This window comes from Molossus molossus, unplaced genomic scaffold (genome assembly GCF_014108415.1).
Source record: "Molossus molossus isolate mMolMol1 unplaced genomic scaffold, mMolMol1.p scaffold_m16_p_17, whole genome shotgun sequence".
In the NCBI taxonomy this organism is placed as follows: domain Eukaryota; kingdom Metazoa; phylum Chordata; class Mammalia; order Chiroptera; family Molossidae; genus Molossus; species Molossus molossus.
In genome coordinates this window covers 49,756,900-49,780,041 of record NW_023425352.1, presented here as the reverse complement: position 1 = coordinate 49,780,041, position 23,142 = coordinate 49,756,900, and the positions used below count along the sequence as shown (strand labels likewise).

General features: G+C 38.8%; 1 protein-coding gene across 9 annotated transcripts in view; it reads left to right on the top strand.

Annotated features, from left to right (window-relative positions):
- Positions 1–179: 179 nt before the first annotated feature.
- Positions 180–23,142, top strand: part of RUFY2 (RUN and FYVE domain containing 2) — a 59,363-nt gene continuing 36,400 nt past the window's right edge. For 4 of the 9 annotated variants that reach the window (XR_004960048.1, XM_036265803.1, XM_036265808.1 and 1 more), the window contains exons 1-10: positions 181–242; positions 2,893–3,066; positions 8,798–8,915; positions 12,890–12,991; positions 14,280–14,403; positions 14,595–14,656; positions 15,635–15,700; positions 19,361–19,430; positions 21,437–21,538; positions 21,673–21,789. Coding sequence is in view for 8 of the 9 variants with exons in the window: in XM_036265803.1 (XP_036121696.1) it covers positions 239–242; positions 2,893–3,066; positions 8,798–8,915; positions 12,890–12,991; positions 14,280–14,403; positions 14,595–14,656; positions 15,635–15,700; positions 19,361–19,430; positions 21,437–21,538; positions 21,673–21,789 (939 nt within the window). In the remaining variant the exon portion in view is untranslated. Of the gene's footprint in view, positions 243–2,861; positions 3,067–8,797; positions 8,916–12,889; positions 12,992–14,279; positions 14,404–14,594; positions 14,657–15,634; positions 15,701–19,360; positions 19,431–21,436; positions 21,539–21,672; positions 21,790–23,142 lie in introns of those variants that run through there. The other 5 variants (XM_036265806.1, XM_036265802.1, XM_036265804.1 and 2 more) reach the window with 5 other exon arrangements.

The window sequence follows — 23,142 nt, the reverse complement described above, 5'->3', positions numbered from 1 at the left end:
CTCCTTCCGGTCCGGCTGGACAGAGGCTCCGCGAAGGCGCGCTCTCCCGCCCGCCGCAGGCTCCGCGGCCCCCGCCCCACTCGCGGCGCCGCGGGACCGCCCGGGCGTCCTCCCGCCGCCGGGAGCGCTGTGGGCCGCCGCGGGCCTGACCGCTGACGCCGTGGCGGCCGCTGCGCGTCTGAAGGGAGCTGCTGGCGGGGCCCAGGCAGTCCCCGCCCGAGACCGCGCCGCTGCCGCCATGGGTAAGGGGAGCAGCCGACAGCGGACCTGGCCCTGCGTCCTGGGCTGAAGGCCGCGGCCCGACGGGAGCCTTGAACAAGCAAAAATAAACACCGAGGCCTCCGGGTCGGAACTGGGCCGGGAACCCGGCCTGGGGCTGGGCGGGGTAGGGGGCGCCCGGGGTCACCATGGCAACGCGCGGCGGCCCCTGGTTCTCTACCGCCGCTTCTCTGCGGCCTAATGGCCCAGGGCTCTCGGTCCGACCACTTCCAGTGAGCGAGGACACGGCCGGCCGGGATGCCCCTCCCCGGTTGGGGGAACAGTCGGGGACCGGCGATGACTTCTCAGGTTTTGGGTGGCGGAGGGAAGATGTGTCTCAGGTTTTGGCCTGGGTGCTCGACGCCGAGGGCGGGGGAGGGGCAGCGATGCCGCGCGGGATCCCGGGGGAGCCTCCGCGAGGGTCCTGGGGGGCGCCCGAGCCCTTGGGACAGCCTTGCTGGGGGGAGATAAGGAGGCGGGGAAGGGGCTCTGGGCTCGGGCGAGATGCGGGGACTGGCCCTTCGCTTGGTTTGGGGGCCGCGACCCGCAGGACACATCGGCGGGGCGGGGCGCGGCTGGGGTGTAAACGCTCCTTTGCGGGGAAGCTGCTGGCTCCCTGCACGGCCCTGCCTCCCGAGGCTGGAAAGGCGCTCTTTGTCTGGTTGTCACATCGTGCGTGACGGATTGTGATGGGCACTGTTAAGAAAAATGGAGAATCTCCATAGATTATGAAACATCAAGTGGTTTCGCCCCCGAAAAAAAGGGGGGGTCACAGCACTGTGCAGTTGTGAAGAAGTGACGTGTGGAAATTTTCCACCTGCTAGCCCGGGCATAGCAGGTGTGGCTGTTTGCATTTCATGCCTGGCTGGCTGAGGTCAGAGCTAGAATACTAGATCATTAGGAACCCTGGGCTTTCTGTTCAGTGAAGGAAAAACGAGCACTTGGTTTATCGGGGTATTAAACTTACCAGAGACTGTGAAATACTTTACTAAGTGCTTCATTTTTCTGCACTTCATTTTGTCTTCTGTGTTTGCTGAAAATATTCTTTCTCTTCACAACTGTGATGAGAGTATGGGAAAGCATCTGAATCTCTGAGTAAATTGAATAAAATTTGTGGGAAAGAAAAAATATATTGGGGAATTGGAAAATATCCATTGAAATCAGTTTTTTAAATGTATCTGTTAACTTGGTGTGAAACTGGACCCTGTTTTTATTTCCTCTGGGAAAAGAAAGTAATCATGCAACATAGAACTACAGTTGTTATGAAAACAACAACAACGAAAGAACAGCTCTGGCCGGTTTGGCTCAGCGGTTAGAGCGTGGGCCGTGGACCAGCGAGTCCGGGATTCTGTTCCTGCTAAGGGCGGTACCTCTGTTGCAGTTTGTCCCCGGCCTCGGTTGGAGTCTTGTGGGTGGCAACCACTGGATGTGTCTCTCTCAGGTCGATGCTTCTCTCTCTCCCTTCCTCCTCCTCTCCTTCCCGCTGTATCTGAGGATAAATGTGAAAATGTCCTGGAGTGAGGATAAAGAAAAAAAGAAAACCTCGAAAAAACAAGATAGAGAGTTAAAATGAGTGAATATTGAATGGTTCCAATGTGTTTTTATTTACCTGTCGTGATTGTTATGAGTAATACTGGAATCTTAGAATTTTTTTTTTATTACTTTTTTTTAATCCTCACGAGGACATTTTTTCACTTTTTTGTTCAGATAGAGTGGGAGGGAGGGAGAGAGGGAGAGAGAGAGAGAGAGAGAGAGAGAGAGAAACATCGACATGAAAGGGACACATCAAGTGGTTGCCACCTGGCACGACCCAACCAGGGCCGGGGACAAACTGCGACCGAGATACAAGCCTTTAGCAGGAACCGAACCCGGTTCCGGTTCTCTCTGGACTGCAGGCTGATGCTCTAACCGCTGAACCAAACCAGCCAGGGCTGAAATCTTAGAATTTTAACTTCCTTTTATTTTATTGCCAATATAGTCTGAACTTTAAAAAAAATTTTTTTTTTCTTTATTGATTTTTTAAAAATTGATTTTTAGGGAGAGGGAGAGACAGAAACATCGATGAGAGAGAACACTGATTAGCCACCTCCTGCATGCCCCCCATGGGGGATTTGGCCCACAACCTGGGCATGTACCCTGACCAGGAATCAAACCAACGACCTCTTGGTGCATGGTCGATGCTCAACCACTTAGCCACACCGTTGGGGCATGAACTTTTTTTCTTTTTTTGCCTTGGAATTCATCTTTGGATGATTCCTGTTATCCACCTTTTGCATGAGACCCTTAAACATGTTGTCTGTTAGTCGAAACTTATATCTACAGAAAGTTATGAAAAAACCTCATTCACCCTGAAAATGTACCATAAAAGTAAAATGAATACCAGAGAATAGCCAATTTGCAGGATCTTGAGAATAATTCATAAACTTTGACTGGAGTGGGCATGATAGAGTTCTATAGTGCATGTGAGAGAGACATAAAGAGACGTTAACTAGGAGTGTAGGTTAGTTAGGAAGATGAATTTCCCAACCAAGAAAAAATAAGCCAATGTTGGTTTTATAGGGGAAGGAAAGGGTTTGTATATTTTTCAATGTCATGTCTTAAAAATGAAGTTGGACTTCTTTCTTCTGCTTTCAGCTACAAAAGACCCCACAGCTGTAGAGAGAGCAAACTTGTTAAACATGGCTAAACTGAGTATCAAAGGACTCATTGAATCTGCTCTAAGCTTTGGCCGCACTCTGGATTCTGACTATCCCCCCTTGCAGCAGTTCTTTGTTGTTATGGAACATTGTTTGAAGCACGGTCTTAAAGGTATCACGAGATTTTAAAAAACTAATTAACTTTAAGATCAATCCCCTCACTCAATCTTAAACATCCTTGAAAATGTGATTTTTTTGAGGTCATAATTACTGTTGCTTTACATTTTAAAATACTCGGTGGGTTGTTTTGGGGAGAAAACATCCTACTGCTTTATGTTTTGAAATGGGTAGTCTTAGAAAATGCTTGCTTGTTAGTGTTTGGTTAAAAAGCATATTCAATTTTAAAATTTTTCAACATACTCTGAATTGGTTTCCATTTTCTAGGACATTTATAGAGTTCTTTTAAAAAAGTTAAGTTTGGTGATGCTGATATAAACTCTTTTTACTTGTTTGAGCCCTGTTGAACAAATACATTAAAATTGTCGATTGTTGAAATAGAAACCTCCTTAGTATATGGGAACATATACTAGAAAAATTGTCTTCTGGATTGAGTTATTTATAAAAGTATGAGTTTTCGCTAAAAACTATGATAATAGTGAATATTCTTCTATACAGTTCATATTGAATTATATATAAAATATTTGTATTATGTTTAGTTATTTAACATATGTTGTGTAGTAACTGTTCTTTTACTTATAATAAATTGTTGACAGTTTTGGTCTCTATTCCATATGATCAGCAGCTGTGTAGAGGGCTATGTGAGTATGAGTTGTTTCCTAAGGTGACTGTAATAAAGCAGAAGCAGCTTGGTTTCTTGTTTGTACTAAGAGTTTGGTAGGTTGGGAGGCCTTAGAAGTTCGGACTATGGTGCAAGAAAGTATGTGTTAATATAAAAAGCAAAAGAGGAGATATATCTAAAACATGGTTTTAATAAAATGTATTTCAAATCGAGAAGGAACATTGGCCCCAAAATTAAACACTCAGTGATGTTATTAATGTACTCATTTCTTTAAAATTTTTATTTATTTTTTTGTGATATAATTGACAGATAACATATTAATTTCAAGTATACAATGTAATGATTTGATATTTGTATATATTTGAAATGATCACCACAAGTCTAGTTAACATCTATCACCACACATAGTTACAAGTCTTTTTTCTTATAATGAGAACTTTTAAGATTACTTTCTTAGCAACTTTCAAATATACAGTATTATTTATTTTAAAAGTTTATATATTGCCCTGGCCGGTTTGGCTCAGTAGTTGGAGCATTGGCCTGTGGACCATAGAGTCCTGGGTTTGGAATTCAAAAAAATAAAATAAAATAAATAAATAAATAAATAAAATAGCCCTGGTCGGTTTGACTCAGCGGTTAGAGCGTCGGCCTGAGGTCCAGAGAGACCCAGGTTTGGTTCCCGCTGGGGGCGAGTGCCTCGGTTGCAGTTTGTCCCTGTTCCTGGTTGGTCGTGCGGGTGGCAGCCACTCGATGTGTCCCTTTCACGTCGATGTTTCTCTCTCTCTCTCTCTCTCTCTCCTCTCTCTCTCTCTTCCTCTCTCTCTCCCTCCTACTCTGTCTGAACAAAAAATGGAAAAATGTCCTCGGGTGAGGATAAAAAAAAATTTAAAAAGTTTACATATTAATTTTCCTCTTACATCTTATGTTGATATACATTGAAGAGGAGATTAGAAGCAGCAAAAATGGGGCAGATTGGCAGCTAAGAGCAATTCATCAGGAAATATCCAAAAGGCTCTCCTAGTAAAATGCAGCAACTTCTGCTCTGGCCGGTTTGGCTCAGAGGTCAGCTTGCGCACTGGAGAGTTCCAGGTTTGGTTTCCGCTAAGGGCATGTGCCTCAGCTGCAGTTTGTCCCCACCCTAGTTGGGGTCGTGTGGATGGCAACCACTCAATGTGTCTCTCTCACGTTAATGTTTCTCTCTCTCTCTTCCCCCTTCTCTCCCTCCTGCTCTATCTGAAGATAAATGCAAAAATGTCCTCGGGTGAGGATAAAAAAAAAATGCAGCAACTTCTTGATTGACATGGTTATTATACACTTCTTAAATGTGATCATCATATACACTTCTAGAGACACTGAAAGTTAAATTATGGTAATTCTTGTATACAGTAGTGTTATCAACTTTAGTCATCATGCTGTACATTACATCCCCATGACTTACTAATTTTATAATGGGAAGTAGGTACTTTTTGACCACTTCATCCATTTTATCCACCCTCTACCCCTGCTACCAGTCTCTTCTCCATATCTGAGTTTTGTTTAAATTTTTTAATTTTTTGCATGTTTTATTTAATGAGTTTATTTTTAAATTATTAATTTATTTTTGTTACAGATGTTTCTCCTTTTTTCCCCATTGGCACCCTCCTCCCCGCACCCCCACCCTGTCCCCAGCTTTGTTGTCTATGTCCATTGGTTACACATACATGCATATAAGTTCTGTGGTTTATCTCTTCCTTCCCCCTCACCCTTTCTTCTGAGGTCTGTCAGTTTGTACTCTACTTCTGTCTCTGGGTCTGTTTTGTTCATCAGTTTATTTTGTTCATTATATTCCACAAATAAGTGAGATCATGTGATATCTGTCTTTCTCCGACTGGCTTATTTCAATTAGCATAATACTCTCCAGGTCCCTCCATGTTGTCTCAAAGGATAAGAGATCTGTCTTTCTTTTTTTTTTTAATCCTCACCTGAGGACATTTTTCCACTTTTTATTCAGATAAAGTGGGAGGGAGAGAGAGGAAGAGAGAGAGAGAGAGAAACATCGAGTGGCTGCCACCCGCACGACCAACCAGGGCCGGGGACAAACCACAGTGGAGGTACATGCCCTTAGTGGGAACCAAACCCGGGTCTCTCTGGACCGCTGAGCCAAACCGGCCAGGGCTGGGATCCTTCTTTTATACAGCCACATAATATTCCATCGTGTAAATCCACCACAGCTTTTTTATCCATTCATCTACTGATGGACACTTGGGCTGTTTCCAGATCTTAGAGATTGTAAATAATGCTGCTGTGAACATGGGGGTACATATAGTCTTTCTGATTGGTGTTTCAGGCTTCATAGGGTATATTTCTAGAAGTGGATCACTAGGTCAAATGGCAGTTCAATTTTTAATTTTTTGAGGTAACACCATTGTTTTCCATAGTGGCTACACCAGTCTGCATTTCCACCAGCAGTGTACTAGAGTCCCCTTTTCTCCACACCCTCACCAGCACTTGTTTGATGATTTGTTGATGGCATGTGTTTTTTTTTAAACTTCCACATTTTAATTACAGCCTTAAGATACTTTCTAAAAATTATGTAAACAATAGAGAAATATACTCTTTTTAAAAAAAATTTTTTTAGAGACAGAGGAAGGGAGAGGGAGAGAGAGATAGAAATATCAGTGAGAGAGAACATTGATTGGCCGCCTCCTGTATGTCCCCAATGGGGATTTAGCCCACAACCTGGCCATGTGCCCTGAACGGGAATCAAACCAACGACCTCTTGGTGTATGGGTCTGTGCTCAACCACTGAGCCATACCAGCCAGGTGAAATGTACTCTTTTTGTACATGAATCAAATAACTTAGGAGCACATAGAGCAAAAACATAATTTCCCTTCATTCTCCTCCCTAAAGGGAATCCTTGTTATTCTTCTAGTTCTTTTGTGTTTGTTTTTTTTCCCCTCCTATTTCTTTTACTCTAAATAGAGTTGTGCTATATATAAGTGTTATTCTGTGACTTCCTCCACCCTTAAAACAAAATAACAACTTGATGGTGCCCTGGCTGGTTTTGCTGAGCGGTTAGAGCGTCGTCCTGTGGACCAAAGAGTCCCGAGTTTGATTCCAGCCAAGGGCACGTACCTTAGTTGCAGTTTGTCCCTGGCCCTGGTTGGGGTCGTGCAGGTGGCAACCAATCAATGTGTCTCTTTCACATCGATGTTTCTCTCTCTCTCCCCCTCCCACTCTGTCTGAAGATAAAATATATTTTTTTAAAAAATTGATGGTATGCATGGTTTAGAGATCTGTCTATTTACATTGGTGTCCTTATCACACTTGTAATGGTTATGTGAAATTTTATAGTATATGTATACCATAACTTTTTAACTAGTCTCTTCTTAATTTTTTACTATTGTTTTCAATTTTTTACTATTAAAATTATGCTGAGAGCATCTTTGGGTATATATGTTTGTTCACATGTGCTAGGATTTCTTTAGGATTCCTAGGTGTAGAATTACTAGGTCAAAATAGGCAACCGGGCCCCTGGCCAGTTTGACTCAGTGGTTAGAGCATCGGCCTGCGGACTAAAGAGTTGAGGATTCAATACTGGTCAGGGCACGTGCCTCAGTTGTGGTTGGTCCCTGGGCCCTGGTAGGGGCGTGTGGGAGGCAGTCAGTTGATGTATCACTCTCACATCAGTGTTTCTCTCTTTTTCCCTCTCTCACCCTCCCTCCCACTTTATCTGAAGATAAATGGAAAAATGTCCTTGGGTGAGGATTTAAAAAAAAAAAAAAAAGGCAACTGGCATCTATGATGGCTTCACTAATTTTATCAAACAACAGTGAATGGGAGTGTTTATTTCTCCACATTTTTGCTTACTCTTGATATTATCAGCCTTTTTGAAAAATTGCTTTTTATTAAAAACATAGCAGTAACTTAGATTTTTATTTTCCCCCAACCTTCTGAAATGGAATTTGCCAAAAGATGGCCAAAATCATTTAAAAAATTTAATTGATATTTTTAGAGAGGGAGCGGAAGGGAAGGAGAGAGAGAGAAACATCCATTGGCTGACTCCTGCACGTCCCCTTTTGTGGTAATTGAGCCCGAAACCTGGACATGTGCCCGGACTTGAATCGAGTGGGGACCTCGCAATCCATGGGACTGACGCTCAATCCACTGAGCCACACCAGCTGGGCCAAAATAATTAAATTTTAAACTCTTTTTTGAATTTATTTTCCTTTGCTTCACAAATTATCATGAGGCATGTCCTAATGAGGCTTATTATCATGAGGCTTATTTTGATGATTTTTTTTTTTAAATCCTTATCTGAGGATATTTTTCTATTTATCTACAGACAAAGTGGGAGGGGGAGATAGGGAGGGAAAGAGAAAGAAAGAGAAAGAAACATTGATGTGAGAGAGACACATCAATTGGCCGCTTCCCATATGGCCCTGGTCAGGGACTGAATGTGACCTTGACCGGAATCAAGCCTACTACTCTGGTCTGTGGGCCTACGCTCTAACTGCTGAACCAAACCATCCCGGGCATGATGAATCATTTTAAAGCTTCTTTGTACTTATTGATTTTTCTCCCCCAAGGAAAAGTTGCCTGTCTTCAGGGTTGTCCATGGGTGGTGCATATAATAGGCACACTAGATCTGCAGGAGAGCTGATCAGTCCTAGAAAGAAATGGATAGTGATTTCATGGCTTTTATTACCCAAATCTCAGAAGAAAGGAAAAGTAAAGCCATAATTTTTCATGATTAAAAGTAAAATAATTCATAATTTGTCCTTTGTTTATTTAATAAATTGATGAAGATCAACCTTCTAGGGCTGCCAGCCTTTTCATTTTGGTAATGGTGAAGAATGAGCCCAGTTGTTTTTTTTTTCACTATAATTACCTGCTTGCATATTTCTGATATGGAAGAATGGCCAAGGTGCCTATTTCTGATAAGGATAAATATCAGGATCCTGATTAACAGGCTCTTCTTGATCAACAGGGTTTTGTAGTGATAAAAGAGGTAAGGTCTCTGAATAATTGTATGTTGTTGGAAATGTTGAAACTAAATATAGGGAAGTTATTACAGTTATATACCTATGTTGAAGTCATATGCATTGTATTTTCTTTTTTCAGTAAGAAAGTCATTTTTGAGTTCCAACAAAACTATTTGGGGTCCTTTGGAACTGGTGGAGAAGCTATACCCAGAAGCAGAGGAAATAGGGGCCAGTGTCCGGGATTTACCTGGTCTTAAGTAAGGAATCTTACTACTTGTTCACCCCTAACCACAAGTGTGTATTTGCTGTTCCCTAAAAGTACCTCACATTCTAGTTTATCTTCTCTCAGCCATAAGTAGCCTTCTTCCATTTTCTCCCAATAAAATTCTGTTCATTCTTTATGGTTCAGCTCAAATTTCATTTCTTTTATGGTTTTTCTTAGTCTCTTCAGTAAGAATTAATTGCTTTTTCTTTTCTTTTATTTATTTATTTATTTTTATCATCCTCACCCGAGGACATTTTTCCATTTTTTGTTCAGGTAGAGTGGGAGGGGGAGAGAGGAAGAGAGAGAGAGAGAGAGAGAGAAACATCGATGTGAAAGGGACACATCGAGTGGTCGCCACCCGCACAACCAATCAGCACAACCAACCAGGGCCGGGGACAAACTGCAACCGAGGTACGTGCCCTTAGCGGGAACCAAACCCGGGTCTCTCTGGACTGCAGGCCCACGCTCTAACCGCTGAGCCAAACCGGCCAGGTCTGCTTTTTCTTTTATACTCTTATCACTGTAGTCATTCCTTTATTATAGCACTTCAGTTCTGCATTGTAATGCAGGAAATTGCAAGTCCTTTTAAGGTAGGATGCATCTATTATGCACTTCTCTTTCCTGAGTGTTAAGCTACTTTGCAGTGGTAGGTAGTTACTAACAGTTTGTTGGAGACTGGAGGCTAAATCCAGGCAAAGGCTCAGGAGGTTTGCGTTCTTAGATAAGCCATTTATATAATATAAAACATGTGCAAATTACTCTCTCCCTCTGAAAATTAGGACTTATAGTTTCACTAGACAAATGTATATGAAATGTCCTAAAAGCTGAATATTCTGGCTTATAACTCACGAGTGTTGACAGTTTTTTGCAAGTGTAAAGTGTTGTTAAGTCTAAGGATATGACTAAGATGTAAGAGCTCCCTTTACTTTATATTGATTCTTGTGAATGAAATAACTTTTTTATGCTTAGAATTTCCTGTCAGATCATCAGTTTGCTTTCTTTTAGACAGGTTTACAATTTAGGGTTTGTATGTTATAAGGAATATGGTAGTGTTTTCTGGTTATCACAACATCCAAATGTTTGCAGGTTGTAATGAGTTGAGTGATAAAAGTAAGTAGCTGCTATTTATTAAGCAATGTATCAGGGTAATAAGTTAATTATTTTACATGAATTATCTCACTTAGTGCTTAAATCAGTCTTATATGGTAAATATTATTATTATTGTATAGATATGAAAAATAAAGGTTAGAGAAGTTATAGTTAATAAGTGGCAGAGCCAGGATTCAAATCCAGTTTTTAGGGTTAAATAGCAAGTGATATTGCACTTGATGTTTTTTATTTTTATTTATTTCTTTCTTTATTTTAAAATGTTTACAGTTTATATTTCAATTACAGTTTACATTCAGTATTTTGTATTAGTTTCAGGTGTACAGCATAGTGACACTTGATGTTTCTTTTAATGGTAGGTTAGGTGTAGTGGTTTTTAACAATGACAGAGAAGAAAAGGGAATTTTAACTCTTTTTTTAAAAAATGGATTTTTAGCCCTGGCCGGTTTGGCTTAGTGGTTAGAGCGTCGGCCTGCAGTCCTGAGAGACCTGGGTTCGGTTCCAGCTCAGGGCACGTACCTCGGTTGCAATGCATCACCGGCCCTGGTTGGGTCGTGTGGGTGGCAACCACTCGATGTTTCCCTTTCACGTCGATGTTTCTTTTCCTCTCTCTCTCCCTCCCACTCCATCTGAACAAAAGATGGATAAATGTCCTCGAGTGAGGATAAAGAAATGGGTTTTTAGCCTGGCTGGTGTGGCTCAGTAATTGAGCATTGACCCATGCACCAAGAGGTCACCGGTTCAATTTCTAGTCAGGGCACCTGCCCAGGTTGTAGGCCTGATTCCCAGTGGGGGGTTTGCAGGAGGTGGCTTATCGATGTTCTCTCTCATAGATGTTTCTCTCTCTCTCTCTCTCTCTCTCTCTCTCTCTCACACCCCTACCTCTCTCTCTAAAATTAATAAAGAAAAAAGTGTTTTTATTGATATTTTAGAGGTAGAGAAAGAGAGAAATATAAACATCAATATGAGAGAGAAATAATGATTGCCTCCTGCACACCCCTTACTGGTGATTGAGCCTGCAACCTGGGCATGTGACCTAACAGGGAATTGAACCAGGACCTCTTAGTCCATAGGATGACGCTCAATCCACTGAGCCATACTGGCTGGGCAGGAATTTCAACTCTTAAAAAGAGAAATAGAAGATTTTATTTTATTTTATTTTATTTTTTTATAATCCTCACCCAAGAATATTTTTCCATTTATCTTCAGAGAAACATCGTTGTGAGAGAGACACATTGATTGCCTCTCACAGAGCCTCGACCAGGGCCGGGGACGTAACCGCAACTGAGGTATGTGCCCTTGACCAGAATTGAACCCGCGACTCTTTGGTCACGGGCCGACGCTCTAACCGCTGAGCAAAACCATCAAGGGTGCTGATTTGATTTTAATATGAAAGTACATGTTCATATTGTTTTTAAAAAGCCAAATTCTACAAAACTAAAAGTGTTTTCTGAAGAATAGTATTTACTGAAATGTTAAGCCATAAGAAACTCATTAGCTGTTAGAAGTTGAGGTTCAGTTTCCTCCCATACTACCTTCCAAAATGTCCTCTGAATAAGAAAACATAATAGCATAAATGATATCTTTCTCTTTAAAAAATCATTCATGTGGTTGCAGTTTGTCCCCGGCCCTGGTCGGTTGTGCGGGTGGCAGCCACTCAATGTGTTCCTTTCGCATCGATGTTTCTCTCTCTCTCTCTGTTCCTCTCTCTCCCTCCCACTCTACCTGAACAAAAAATGGAAAAATATCCTCCGGTGAGGATTAAAAAAAAAAAAAAAATCATTCATGTTCTGTAAAACTTGCTTTTATTTTTACTAAATAATAGAACTTGGATAAGAGAGATATGAGATTTAACATTTAAGGAAAATTGGATGAAAGAAACATTTGAAAAATAGCAAGCAGCTTGATTATTTCTCTCTAATTACTAGCTTGGTACCATCTTAACTTTGTTGTAACTTTTTTTTTTTTTTTTTATCCTCACCCGAGGATATTTTTCCATTTTTTGTACAGATAGAGTGGGAGGGAGAGAGAGGAAGGGAGAGAGAGGGAGAAACATCGACGTGAAGGGACACATCGAGTGGCTGCCACCCGCACGACCAACCAGGGCCGGGGACAAACTGCAACCAAAGTACGTGCCCTTAGCAGGAAACGAACCCGGGTCTCTCCGGACCGCAGGCCAACGCTCTAACCGCTGAGCCAAACTGGCCAGGGCTGTTGTAACTTTTTTACATATGGATGTAATGTCAAGTTATTTTTTGAAGGCGTTGTACTGCCCTATTGATGCTTTTTTTTTTTTTTATCCTCACCCGAGGACAGTTTATCTTTTTTTGTTCAGATAGAGTGGGAGGGAGAGAGAGGAAGAGACAGAGAGAGAAACATCGACGTGAAAGGGACACATTGAGTGGCTGCCACCCACACAACCCAACCAGGGCCAGGGACAAATTGCAACCAAGGTACATGCCCTTAGTGGGAACCGAACCCAGGTCTCTCTGGACCACAGGCCGACGCTCTAGCCATTGAGCAAAACCGGCTTGGGCTGCATATTTATTTTTTAGAAAGCTAAGCTCATTCTGAGTAAATATTTCTTGCGGACATATTTTCTTTTCAGAGAGTCATTTTTTCCAAGGCATAAAATGGTACCTAGATGTACTTCAGGTGCAAATTTACCTTATAGACTTAAATAGCTTGCAGGGATTGGTTTGCCTGCTCAAAGAGCTGGCTTAAAACTATAGAAACGAAGGCAAAACCATGATAAATTGCCCTTTTTCTTTATTAACGTGACCCTCAACAGAGATAAAACATATAGTCTCTTATCTTTGGGCTGGGACTATTTTCTTACCAATTGGTTTTACTTTTTAGGACTCCTCTGGGTCGTGCAAGAGCTTGGCTTCGATTAGCCCTCATGCAAAAAAAAATGGCTGATTACCTTCGTTGCTTAATTATTCAGAGAGATCTCTTGAGGTTAGTACCATTAAATAATGTTCATTTTCATTTATATCCTGTCTTCCAGAAAGCATTGAAGATAAAAGATTGATAAAATAAATAAGATGGCATAAAATAAATGGAGGAGCAAAATGAGTGAGATAGTCATGGTAGAGACTTAACATTCATTAGGAACTAGCATAAAAAATGAATATTGTAAGCTTTTTATCAGCTGATAAAGGGGAAATTTATATTTCTAAGTTAGTTTCTTTTTTAAAAAATTGAATGTACCAATATTTTCCAAATTACAGTTAATTCTATGAATAAAAATTTATAGTGGAATTTGGGGCTTTAATTCAAGAGTTCTCCTTTTAGATCTTGAATATCCAAACTTCAGCTGTATTGTGGGCCTTTTTTAAACCATCAGTTTAAATCAAAGGCCAAAAGGTTAAGAAAGACTTTCAAAACAAGGTAATCAGTTCTCAAGGGAGTGGGCCCATGGTAGCTCCTCCATTCACCCTTCTTCTTTCAGAGTGCCTTTCTGATGTTCTGGAGAATTTGGTTGTTTTGGTTTCACTTGTGACTCTAGCTATACATCTTGGTTTTCCCATTTTTAAAATGAGAAAGAACATACTTTAAGCAACTGCAATTTCTCAGTAATATTCTGAAGGTTAATTGAAGTGATTAAACACTATACATGGGACTTCTTGAGGAAGGCATGAGACAGTGATAACTAATTCTTTGAATATAAATTGTCAAGAATTAGTTTTTAAACTGTCCAGTTTCTTTCACAAGTCTCTTATTGAACATTTTTTTAGACTATAGATATTCATAGGTATCTCTTATTGGGTATCTATTAAGTATACTTAGAATATACATTATCAAATGCATTGACTTAAACATGAGTTTTGAAATGTTTCATATGTTCATTTCATCACCTTAGTCTTTATCCCAAGGGTCTTTAAAACCTGGAATTGAAAATTCAACTCTAATAAAAAATGTTGTAATCATATCAGCAATAGTCACTGTATCTTCTGAGAGTCACAAACATTCCAGGACTCCGTAATGCCTCTTTTTCTTTTGATCTCTCTTTGTTTTAATCTTTCTTCTCTCTCATTCAAAATTATTTTTCAATTTTATCTCCTTTAGTCTCTCTTTTACGTTTTCTGTATAGACATTTAAATTTCAGAAATTTTAAATTATTCACATACAGAAAGGCTAATTTGAAGATATCTAATACTTATTGGTTCCATGTTTGTAATAAGGTGCTGAGATTTTTTTGAAATAAATTTGTGATTTAAGGTTTTTATTATTTTAATTTTCACAGTGAATTCTATGAGTATCATGCATTAATGATGGAAGAAGAAGGAGCAGTAATTGTTGGGCTACTGGTTGGCCTGAATGTGATAGATGCCAATCTGTGTGTAAAGGGAGAGGATTTAGACTCACAAGTAAGTGGAAGTGACTAGTATCAAATGTAGAGTGTTTGCAGTTTGCACTGTTCCTCTTTGATCCAGGTATTACGGTAAGTTGTAAACAGTGCTGTTAAACAGTAAAGAAAAATTAAGAATGAAATTCAGTTGCATGTTAAAGGTACTTCTGATTTTTCTCCCCTTTGAAATAACTTTATTTATAAATTCAGGTTGGAGTGATTGATTTTTCCATGTATTTAAAGAACGAAGATGATATTGGAAATAAAGAAAGGTATGATTTTCATAAGTTACTTCACATGTATTTTTTTTTTTTTTTTTTATCCTCACCCGAGGACAGTTTCCCTATTTTTTGTTCAGATAGAGTGTGGGAGGGAGAGAGAGAGAGAGAGAGAGAGAGAAACATCGACGTGAAAGGGACACATCAAGTGGCTGCCACCCGCACGACCGACCAGGGCCGGGGACAAACTGCAACTGAGGTACACGCCCTTAGCGGGAACCGAACCCGGGTCTCTCAGGACCGCAGGCCGACGCTCTAACCGCTGAGCCAAACCGGCCAGGGCCACATGTATTTTTTAATGTAGCTTTTTATAAATTAGTATAAGGTCCATCTATTTCCATTGTGGTTTTTCTTTTCTTTATTTGTGTGTAGTCCCTGCTTTGTTTAGTTTTTACTTTCATTTACAAGCTTTACATAGCAAAAACCATTTGGAAGGAGGCTTTAGTATGATGTATGACTTTGGTTACACCCGTAGTTCCTGAGACCCATTTAGTAATTAGCTGTGTTTTGTGATAAAAGGTATGAGAGCTTATTATTCACAAACTTACAAATCCTAGTTTATTTCAAGATCTAATTGTGTTTAAATTTAAAATATACTTATTCCAACTACTATAAAGAAAGGATAATTATGTAATGTGATATATAAATGTATTAACATGTTATATGCCTTAAATTTACAGTGTTGTATGTCAGTATATTCCAATAAAAATAAATCATATTGATGCAAAAAATTTTTAAGTATATTAATGGTACTGTTAAGTCTAGTATTAGCAAGTAATTTGCTTAGTAAAGATTATAGTTAGTACACAGCTTGCTGCTACATGATTATAAAGCTTATTGGATTTTATTTTAAAAGCAAAATAATGTTTTACCAATAATTATGGTTTTACAACAGTTTTAGATAATTTAGACATTATTTTTGGCATTTAATTACCTTTCCAAGTAGCATAAAACTTCTTTACCCCCTTCTAGGAATGTTCAGATTGCTGCCATATTAGACCAGAAGAATTATGTTGAAGAATTAAATAGACAACTGAAGTAAGTATTACGGATACTTGGAATACTTAGTACATTTATGAATGTTGTCTTCGGGTCTCCCCCATCTCAGGCTAGCTTATCCTTATTTCTTCTATGCATCTCTGAGAAGGAGTTGAAGAGGCAGAGAAAATCAAAATAAGGATATAGAGAATTATTGGAGATAATTTATTTTCAGTAGAAAATGAGAGTCAGATTTTTAAATAGACTCTTCGGAGAATTTAAAAATAGAATTTCATACTTACCCCTGTACCATTAAGGAAAAAGGCTAGAGCCCTTGGCAGGTTTGGCTCAGTGGTTGGAGTGTAGGCCCTCTGACCTGAGTTGCAGGTTTGATATCCCGGTCAAGGGCAAGTACCTGGGTTGCAGATTCCATACTGGCTCTGGTCAGGGTGCATGCTGGAGGCAACCAGTTGATATGTCTGTCACATCAATCTCTCTTTCTCTCTTTCCCTCCCTCCCACTCTCTAAAAAAAATAAAGTCAGTGGAAAAAATTATCCTCAGGCGAGGATTACAAAAAAAAAAGTAAAAAAGAAACTTGAAATTAATGAAAATATTTTATTTAACCCAAAATATTATCGTTTTACATGTAATCAGTATAAAAATTGAGATATTTTATATTCTTAGGTACTATCTTCAAAATCCAATGTATATTTTACAACAGCACATTTCAGTTTGGACTAGTCACATTGTAAGTGCTTCTTAGTCACAAATGGGTTATGGCTACCATTATATATAACACAGGTATAGTGAATATTTGCTACATAGTTAGAAATGGACTGTTCTCATTAATTAAAAGGAATACTTAGCAAAAATGGCTATCTCTGGGTGATAGGATTATGAATAATTTCTATTTTACTGTTTATACTCTTGTATTTTCTGAATTTCACTCAATTAACATGTATTACAGTAAAAAAATACAGTTAAACATTTTCCCATCGTAGAAAAACTAATAAGCTGTAACTCTTGCCTTCCCTCTGACGTTGGAGAGAGAGGAAAGATCTTGTATCAGTGTCTTTTTTTTTTTTTAATTTTTTTTTCTTTATTGATTTTAGAGAGAGAGGAAGTGAGAGGGAGAGAGATAGAAACATTGATGAGAGAGAACATTGATTGGCCGTCTCCTGCATACCCCACACTGGGGATCGGGCCCACAACCTGGGCACGTGTCTCGCTCGAACCGGTGACCTCTTGGTGCATATGGGTCAACGCTCACCACTGAGCCACACCAGCCAGACAGCATCTTTTTTTTTTTTTATCCTCATCCGAGGACATTTTTCCATTTTTTGTACAGGTAGAGTGGGAGGGAGGGAGAGGAAGAGAGAGAGAGAAAGAAATATCGATGTGAAAGGGACACATCAAGTGGCTGCCACCCGCACGACCAACCAGGGCCGGGGACAAACTGCAACCGAGGTACATGCCCTCAGCGGGAACCAAACCTGGGTCTCTCGGGACCGCAGGCCTATGTTCTAACCGCTGAGCCAAACTGGCCAGGGCAGCATCTTCTTTTTTAATCATGGAGTTTTAATAATAAATATCATAGGAAATATATGTGCATATATATGTGTATATTTCATAATTTGTATTTCTGAGAGTGTATTTCTAAGTGCAACCTTGTATTGCTTATTTATTTACTTTTAAATTTTATTTACTTTTTGAGAAAACACAATATATTCCCATGGTTCGAATTTCAAAAGGAACATTAAATGAAGTCTCCTTCTTTCCTGCTGTCTGTCTAGTTTCTTTCTTAGGGAATAATTAATATACTAGGTTCTTATGAATGCCTTCACAGATACTTTATGCAAATAAACAAGAGTAAGCGTATACTTTCTTTCTTTTAAATTTTTTTTATTGATTTGAGAGATAGAGAGAGGAAGGAGGGAGGGAGGGAGGGAGAGAGAGAGAGAGAGAGAGAGAGAGAGAAAGAAACATCAATTTGTTTTTCATTGGTTGCTTCTTGTTTGTGCCCTGACTGGATCAAAACCGAAACCATTGCATATGGAGACAACACTCTAACCAATTGAGCTACCTAGCCAGGGCCTGCATATATTTTCTTATATTTCTTACCTTCCCCAGTTTTTTACACATAAGGTAGCATACTTTTTTTTTTTTGTTATACTATTCTGTACTTTGTTTTTACTCAGTAGTTTATCTTAGAATCTTCCATTTGGTTTGAATGAGCTTTCTTGGTCTCTTTTAAATTATGTGTTCATCAGTTACTGCAATACTAGTGCCTTACTTTTGTATATTTTATTTTATTTGTTTATTTTTTTCTCTCCAATTTTTAGTAATTTATTTTTGTTACAGGTGTTTCTCCTTTTTCCCTCCTAGACCCCCTTCTCCCTCATTCCACCCCCCACATCCCCAGCATCATTGTCTGTGTCCATTGGTTATGCATACATGCATATAAGTTCTTTTGTATATTTTATGTATTAAAAACATTTCATTGTTTTTTAAATTAGAAAATACTTCTTGTATATTTAGAATATTTTAAAAGTATAGGAAGCAGATTTTTAACAAATTGAATTCACTTGTTACACTAAAAAAAATCCCACTATTGAGGGTTTATTGTTTTCAAAAGTGCTGTTTTAAAATTTTTTTTTTATTTTCACATAAAGATAGGGCAAATATTATTGTCTGATTTTATAGATAAGGAAACTGAAGGTCAGAAAGGTTTTACAAGGTGACACCATTAGAAAATAGAGAAGCAGGGACTATGACCTTGGACTTTTATCTCCTGGTCCTGCGCTAGTTATATCTTATCATCAGGATACCCTGGTGCTGTTTGTGAAAAACACAAGATGTTTATCTAAGAATGATTATATTTAAAAAATGATTTAATATGAATGGAAAACATTTTTCTTGTTTCACAGGTAAGCTAAAATGCCAATAGTTGTTTCTGAGGCTGGTGTAAAATTTGTTGACTCTATTATAGATTTTTACTGTAATGTATACATACAGCATATAACATTTTATTAGAGAAAGTTTGAGATGGTAAAATCAAGCAGACTTTGAAAATCAGGCTCAGTAAAATGTACTATAATGTTCAGTCTTGATCAATTGAAACAAAAAATATAAAAAACAAGTGTGTTCATGGGGTATAACTTGTCTTCTTTTGACTATATCCTTGAAAGATAGGATGTTTGTTTAGCTTCAGGCTGACTGGGTACCTGATATTAGGTATCTCATATTCACATTTCTCAACAATGGGTGACTTTGGAGATCTTTAAGTTATGAAAGTGGAGAGGGGAAACAGAATGGGGCTTCTGTTGATGAACACTGTTTATAAGCTTCATTAAGGCACTTAATTATAAAATGAACATTTAAAGTTCATCCTTTAAAAAATAATTTTAAATTTAGTTTTAACAATATTTAGTATCTTTGTGTGGAATTTTCATTCCTAAATGTTATAAGTTAAATAAATGTAAAAGGGATCCTAAGAAGACAAAAAATGAGCAGCATTAAATGAAATTTTAATAGAAATATTAATTCTTTTGATACAATCTTTATTGTTCTTCTAGTTAAATCAAGTTATCCAACTTAGTGAAATTTCCCACACTCAAAAATTCAGACAGGGCAGTTGGTGCATGAGTCCAGGGTAACATACTCTTTCTTGCCTTTCTGAGTTTGTGATTTTGAGTGAGTTTTTTCTTTATTAATTTCAGCAGCACAGTCATCAGTCTCCATTCAAGAGTTGATTCATTAGAAAAGTCAAATACTAAGCTGATTGAAGAGGTATTGTCATCCAGCCATGGATAATTGTCTTTCACAGACCTAATATTGGTGATCCTTTTTCATTTTCAGCGTGAATGTATTAAGCACACACACACATATTTTCATTATTATGATGGAATACTTGTAATACAGTTGTGAATGAGAAGTTTGAGAAAAACCACATATCTCAGGTGAATCTGAATTGTTTTGAGATACTCATTTTCTAGAAATGAGCCTCAGAGATGAAACTCATACGTCCTTTTCTATAAGTAAGCTGTGCCTCTCATTTTTAAATCCGGATTATCTGAATTTAGATAGTGGAATCACCTATAGTTAGAATTTCCTGCTAAAATTTTACTCTCCCTCTTGTTCCAGTATTCAGATTACTTTTCTTTTCAAGCATGATCATACCCACCCTTTCTCTACCCTCCCATGTGTAAAATTCATCCTTTATGTTTCAGTTTCCTGCATTGTCAGAGTGGCTATCTGGTAGTCCTAGAATCAGAAATTTATCTTAACAATCTTTCTAATACTATTATTTTATTTCTTTTTAAATATGTTTTTATTGATTTTTTTAGAGGAAGGGAGAGAGATAGAAACATCCATGTGAGAGAGAGACATCGATCGGCTGCCTCCTGCATGCCCCCGAATGGGGATTGAGTCTACAACCTGGGCATGTGCCCTGACTGGGAATCGAACCAGGACCTCTCAGTCCATGGGACGATGCTCACTCCACAGAGCCACACCGGCTGGGCTAATAATACTATTTTTTATATAACTTTAAAAAACGTATCAAACCATAGATGTATTGCTTTCTATTTTCAGAATTATTTAGAGTAGAGGAAGAAATCGGTTATTTTATTAGTGCTATTTTTCATATTAATTAAAATTATTTTTTTAAAAACTTGTCCAATTTTTTCAAATCTTGGAACACATGAATATTTGCATGACTCTAGTTAAGAATGCGCCTTCAGCCCTGGCCGGTTTGGCTCAGCGGTTAGAGCGTCCGCCTGCGGTCCGGAGAGACCCGGGTTCGGTTCCCGCTAAGGGCATGTACCTTGGTTGCAGTTTGTCCCCGGCCCTGGTTGGTCGTGCGGGTGGCAGCCACTTGATGTGTCCCTTTCACATCGATGTTTCCTTCTCTCTCTTCCTCTCTCTCCCTCCCACTCTGTCTGTACAAAAAATGGAAAAAAAAAAAAAAAAAAAAAAAAAAGAATGCGCCTTCATGCCCTGGCCGGTTTGGCTCAGCAGTTGGCGCGTCGGCCTGCGGACCAGAGAGTCCTGGGTTTGGTTCCTGCTAGGGACACGTACCAAAAAATAAAAGAAAAAAGAATGCACCTTCATTTTGATAGTTTAGAGACACCTGCTCACTGGTTGTGTCTCTTTTTGGCCGTAAGCACACTATGAAGTTCAAATTGTATCCTTGATAAATTATTCAGAAATATTCACAAGCCAACATTGGGAAGTGGTCCCTGCTAGCTTTCCTTTCCTAGAATCCTTCTTTTTATTCTGTGCCTCGAAGCCAAGCCACTTAGTCATTCATGTTTAATTCTAATGATGAGAGCTGACTCATATTTGTGATGGTCACTCATTGTGCCTTGTTTCAGAGGGTATCCTGTTTGGTTATCATGAATGTCATTTTCAATGAGAGCAAACATTTTTTTCCTTATAGATGTTTCTATCCTTACACAAGTCTGTACAGTTTTATTGTTTAACATAATTTCTTATATGCTTACGCAGGCACTTTGTATTTAGGACATATTGTAAACCATATAAGCATAGTATGTTTCAATTGACATAATATATGTTGACTAACAAAAGGAAATAGTAGAAATTAGTAAATTTCTTTAATTGGTATCTTGGGATAATAGGAGCACATTTGTCTTATGAAAGTTTCTGTAGTTGTGAGAGACATTTTTACCAGTTTAAGGATTTTATTTTCTATCATTGATAGCTATGAAAATAACCTGTAAAGCAAGTATAAAAGATGCTTAAAAATTTTTTTGCTCCTGTTTTATAATTTTTAGTTAGCAATAGCAAAGAATAATATCATTAAACTTCAAGAAGAAAATCATCAATTACGAAGTGAGAATAAATTGATTTTAATGAAAACACAGCAGCACCTAGAGGTAAGTAAGTATAGACTGATTGTAAACAGACTGTGTCAGACATTGTTACTTATTGGGACTTTGGTATAGACAGACTGGACATTTCTGTGCTGTATTAATAGTAGTGATTATAGAATAAAAAGTTTTCTTCCTAGGTTACTAAAGTGGATGTGGAAGCTGAGCTTCAAACATATAAGCATTCTCGGCAGGGGCTAGATGAAATGTACAATGAAGCTAGAAGGCAGCTGCGAGATGAATCTCAGTTACGACAGGTAGGTTGAATTAAAGTTACATTAGCAAATAATGTAATAATAATAATAGTTGTTATTATTATTTACCCTTAAGCAAGCATTACTTAAAATCTCTTTCAGCTGCCCTGGCTGGTTTGGCTCAGCAGTTAGAGCATCGGCCTGCGGTCCAGAGAGATCCGGTATGGTTCCCGCTAAGGGCACGTACCTCGGTTGCTGTTTGTCCCCGCCCCGGTTGGGGTTGTGCAGGAGGCAGCCACTTGATGTGTCCCTTTCACTTTGATGTTTCTCTCTCCCTCCCTCCCATTTATCTGAGGAAAAGTGTCCTCGGGTGAGGATAAAAAATAAAAAATAAATGAAATCTCTTTCAGCCTTATCATCCTTGGTGTGAGATAGCAATCAATCTCACTGCCTTGATCCCCTCAAATTCTTTAAGTTCCCTGTATCATTGTTTTTTAAACAAGTGTTTTTAAACTGTTACAGTCTGTGTTTATGAAATAGATTGTGACCAGCATCACAAAAAAGGAAATAGAATAGAATGACATATTCAAATATTAGTAAAATCATATTTAAAATTAACTCAGTTTTACCCTTTTAAATTATGAAATATAATACCTATAGAAAAATACAAATGTATAGCTGAATGGATTATAATGTAAATACCTGTGTACCACCCAGGTCAAGAAGAAAATACAGCCTTTTTCTTATTGCCAGCCTTTTCATTTCTTTTGCTATTTGTCTTTTTTTTTTTTTATCCTCACCCGAGGATATTTTCCATTTTTTGTACAGATAGAGTGGGAGGGAGAGAGAGGAAGGAGAGAGAGAGAGAGAAACATCGACGTGAAGGGACACATCGAGTGGCTGCCACCCGCACGACCAACCAGGGCCGGGGACAAACTGCAACCGAAGTACGTGCCCTTAGCGGGAATCAAACCCGGGTCTCTCCGGACCGCAGGCCGACGCTCTAACCGCTGAGCCAAACTGGCCAGGGCTGCTATTTGTCTTTAATACCAGGAAACATATTTTCCTTCTGATGAAAAATTCTTTAAAAGAAGAAATTAAAATTGTGAAATGGGATTTTTGAGGTATCTTTGGCTTTCACTTCTCCTAACTGCTCCATTTTATTTGATTCAGATAAATACTGAGTTTATGAGCCATAAAAATATTTTATTCATGAGCCAGTAGAATAGTGATAATTGACAGTCTAGGAAGTCTTTCATTTTAGCAAAACATGTGCTTGAAAATATTTTTATTGTTTAGAGAGAGAAACATCAATTTGTTGTTTCACCTATTTATGCATTCATTGGTTGCTTTCTGTATGTGCCCTGATTGGGACTCGAACCTGCAACCTTAGCATTATCTGGACGATACTCTAAC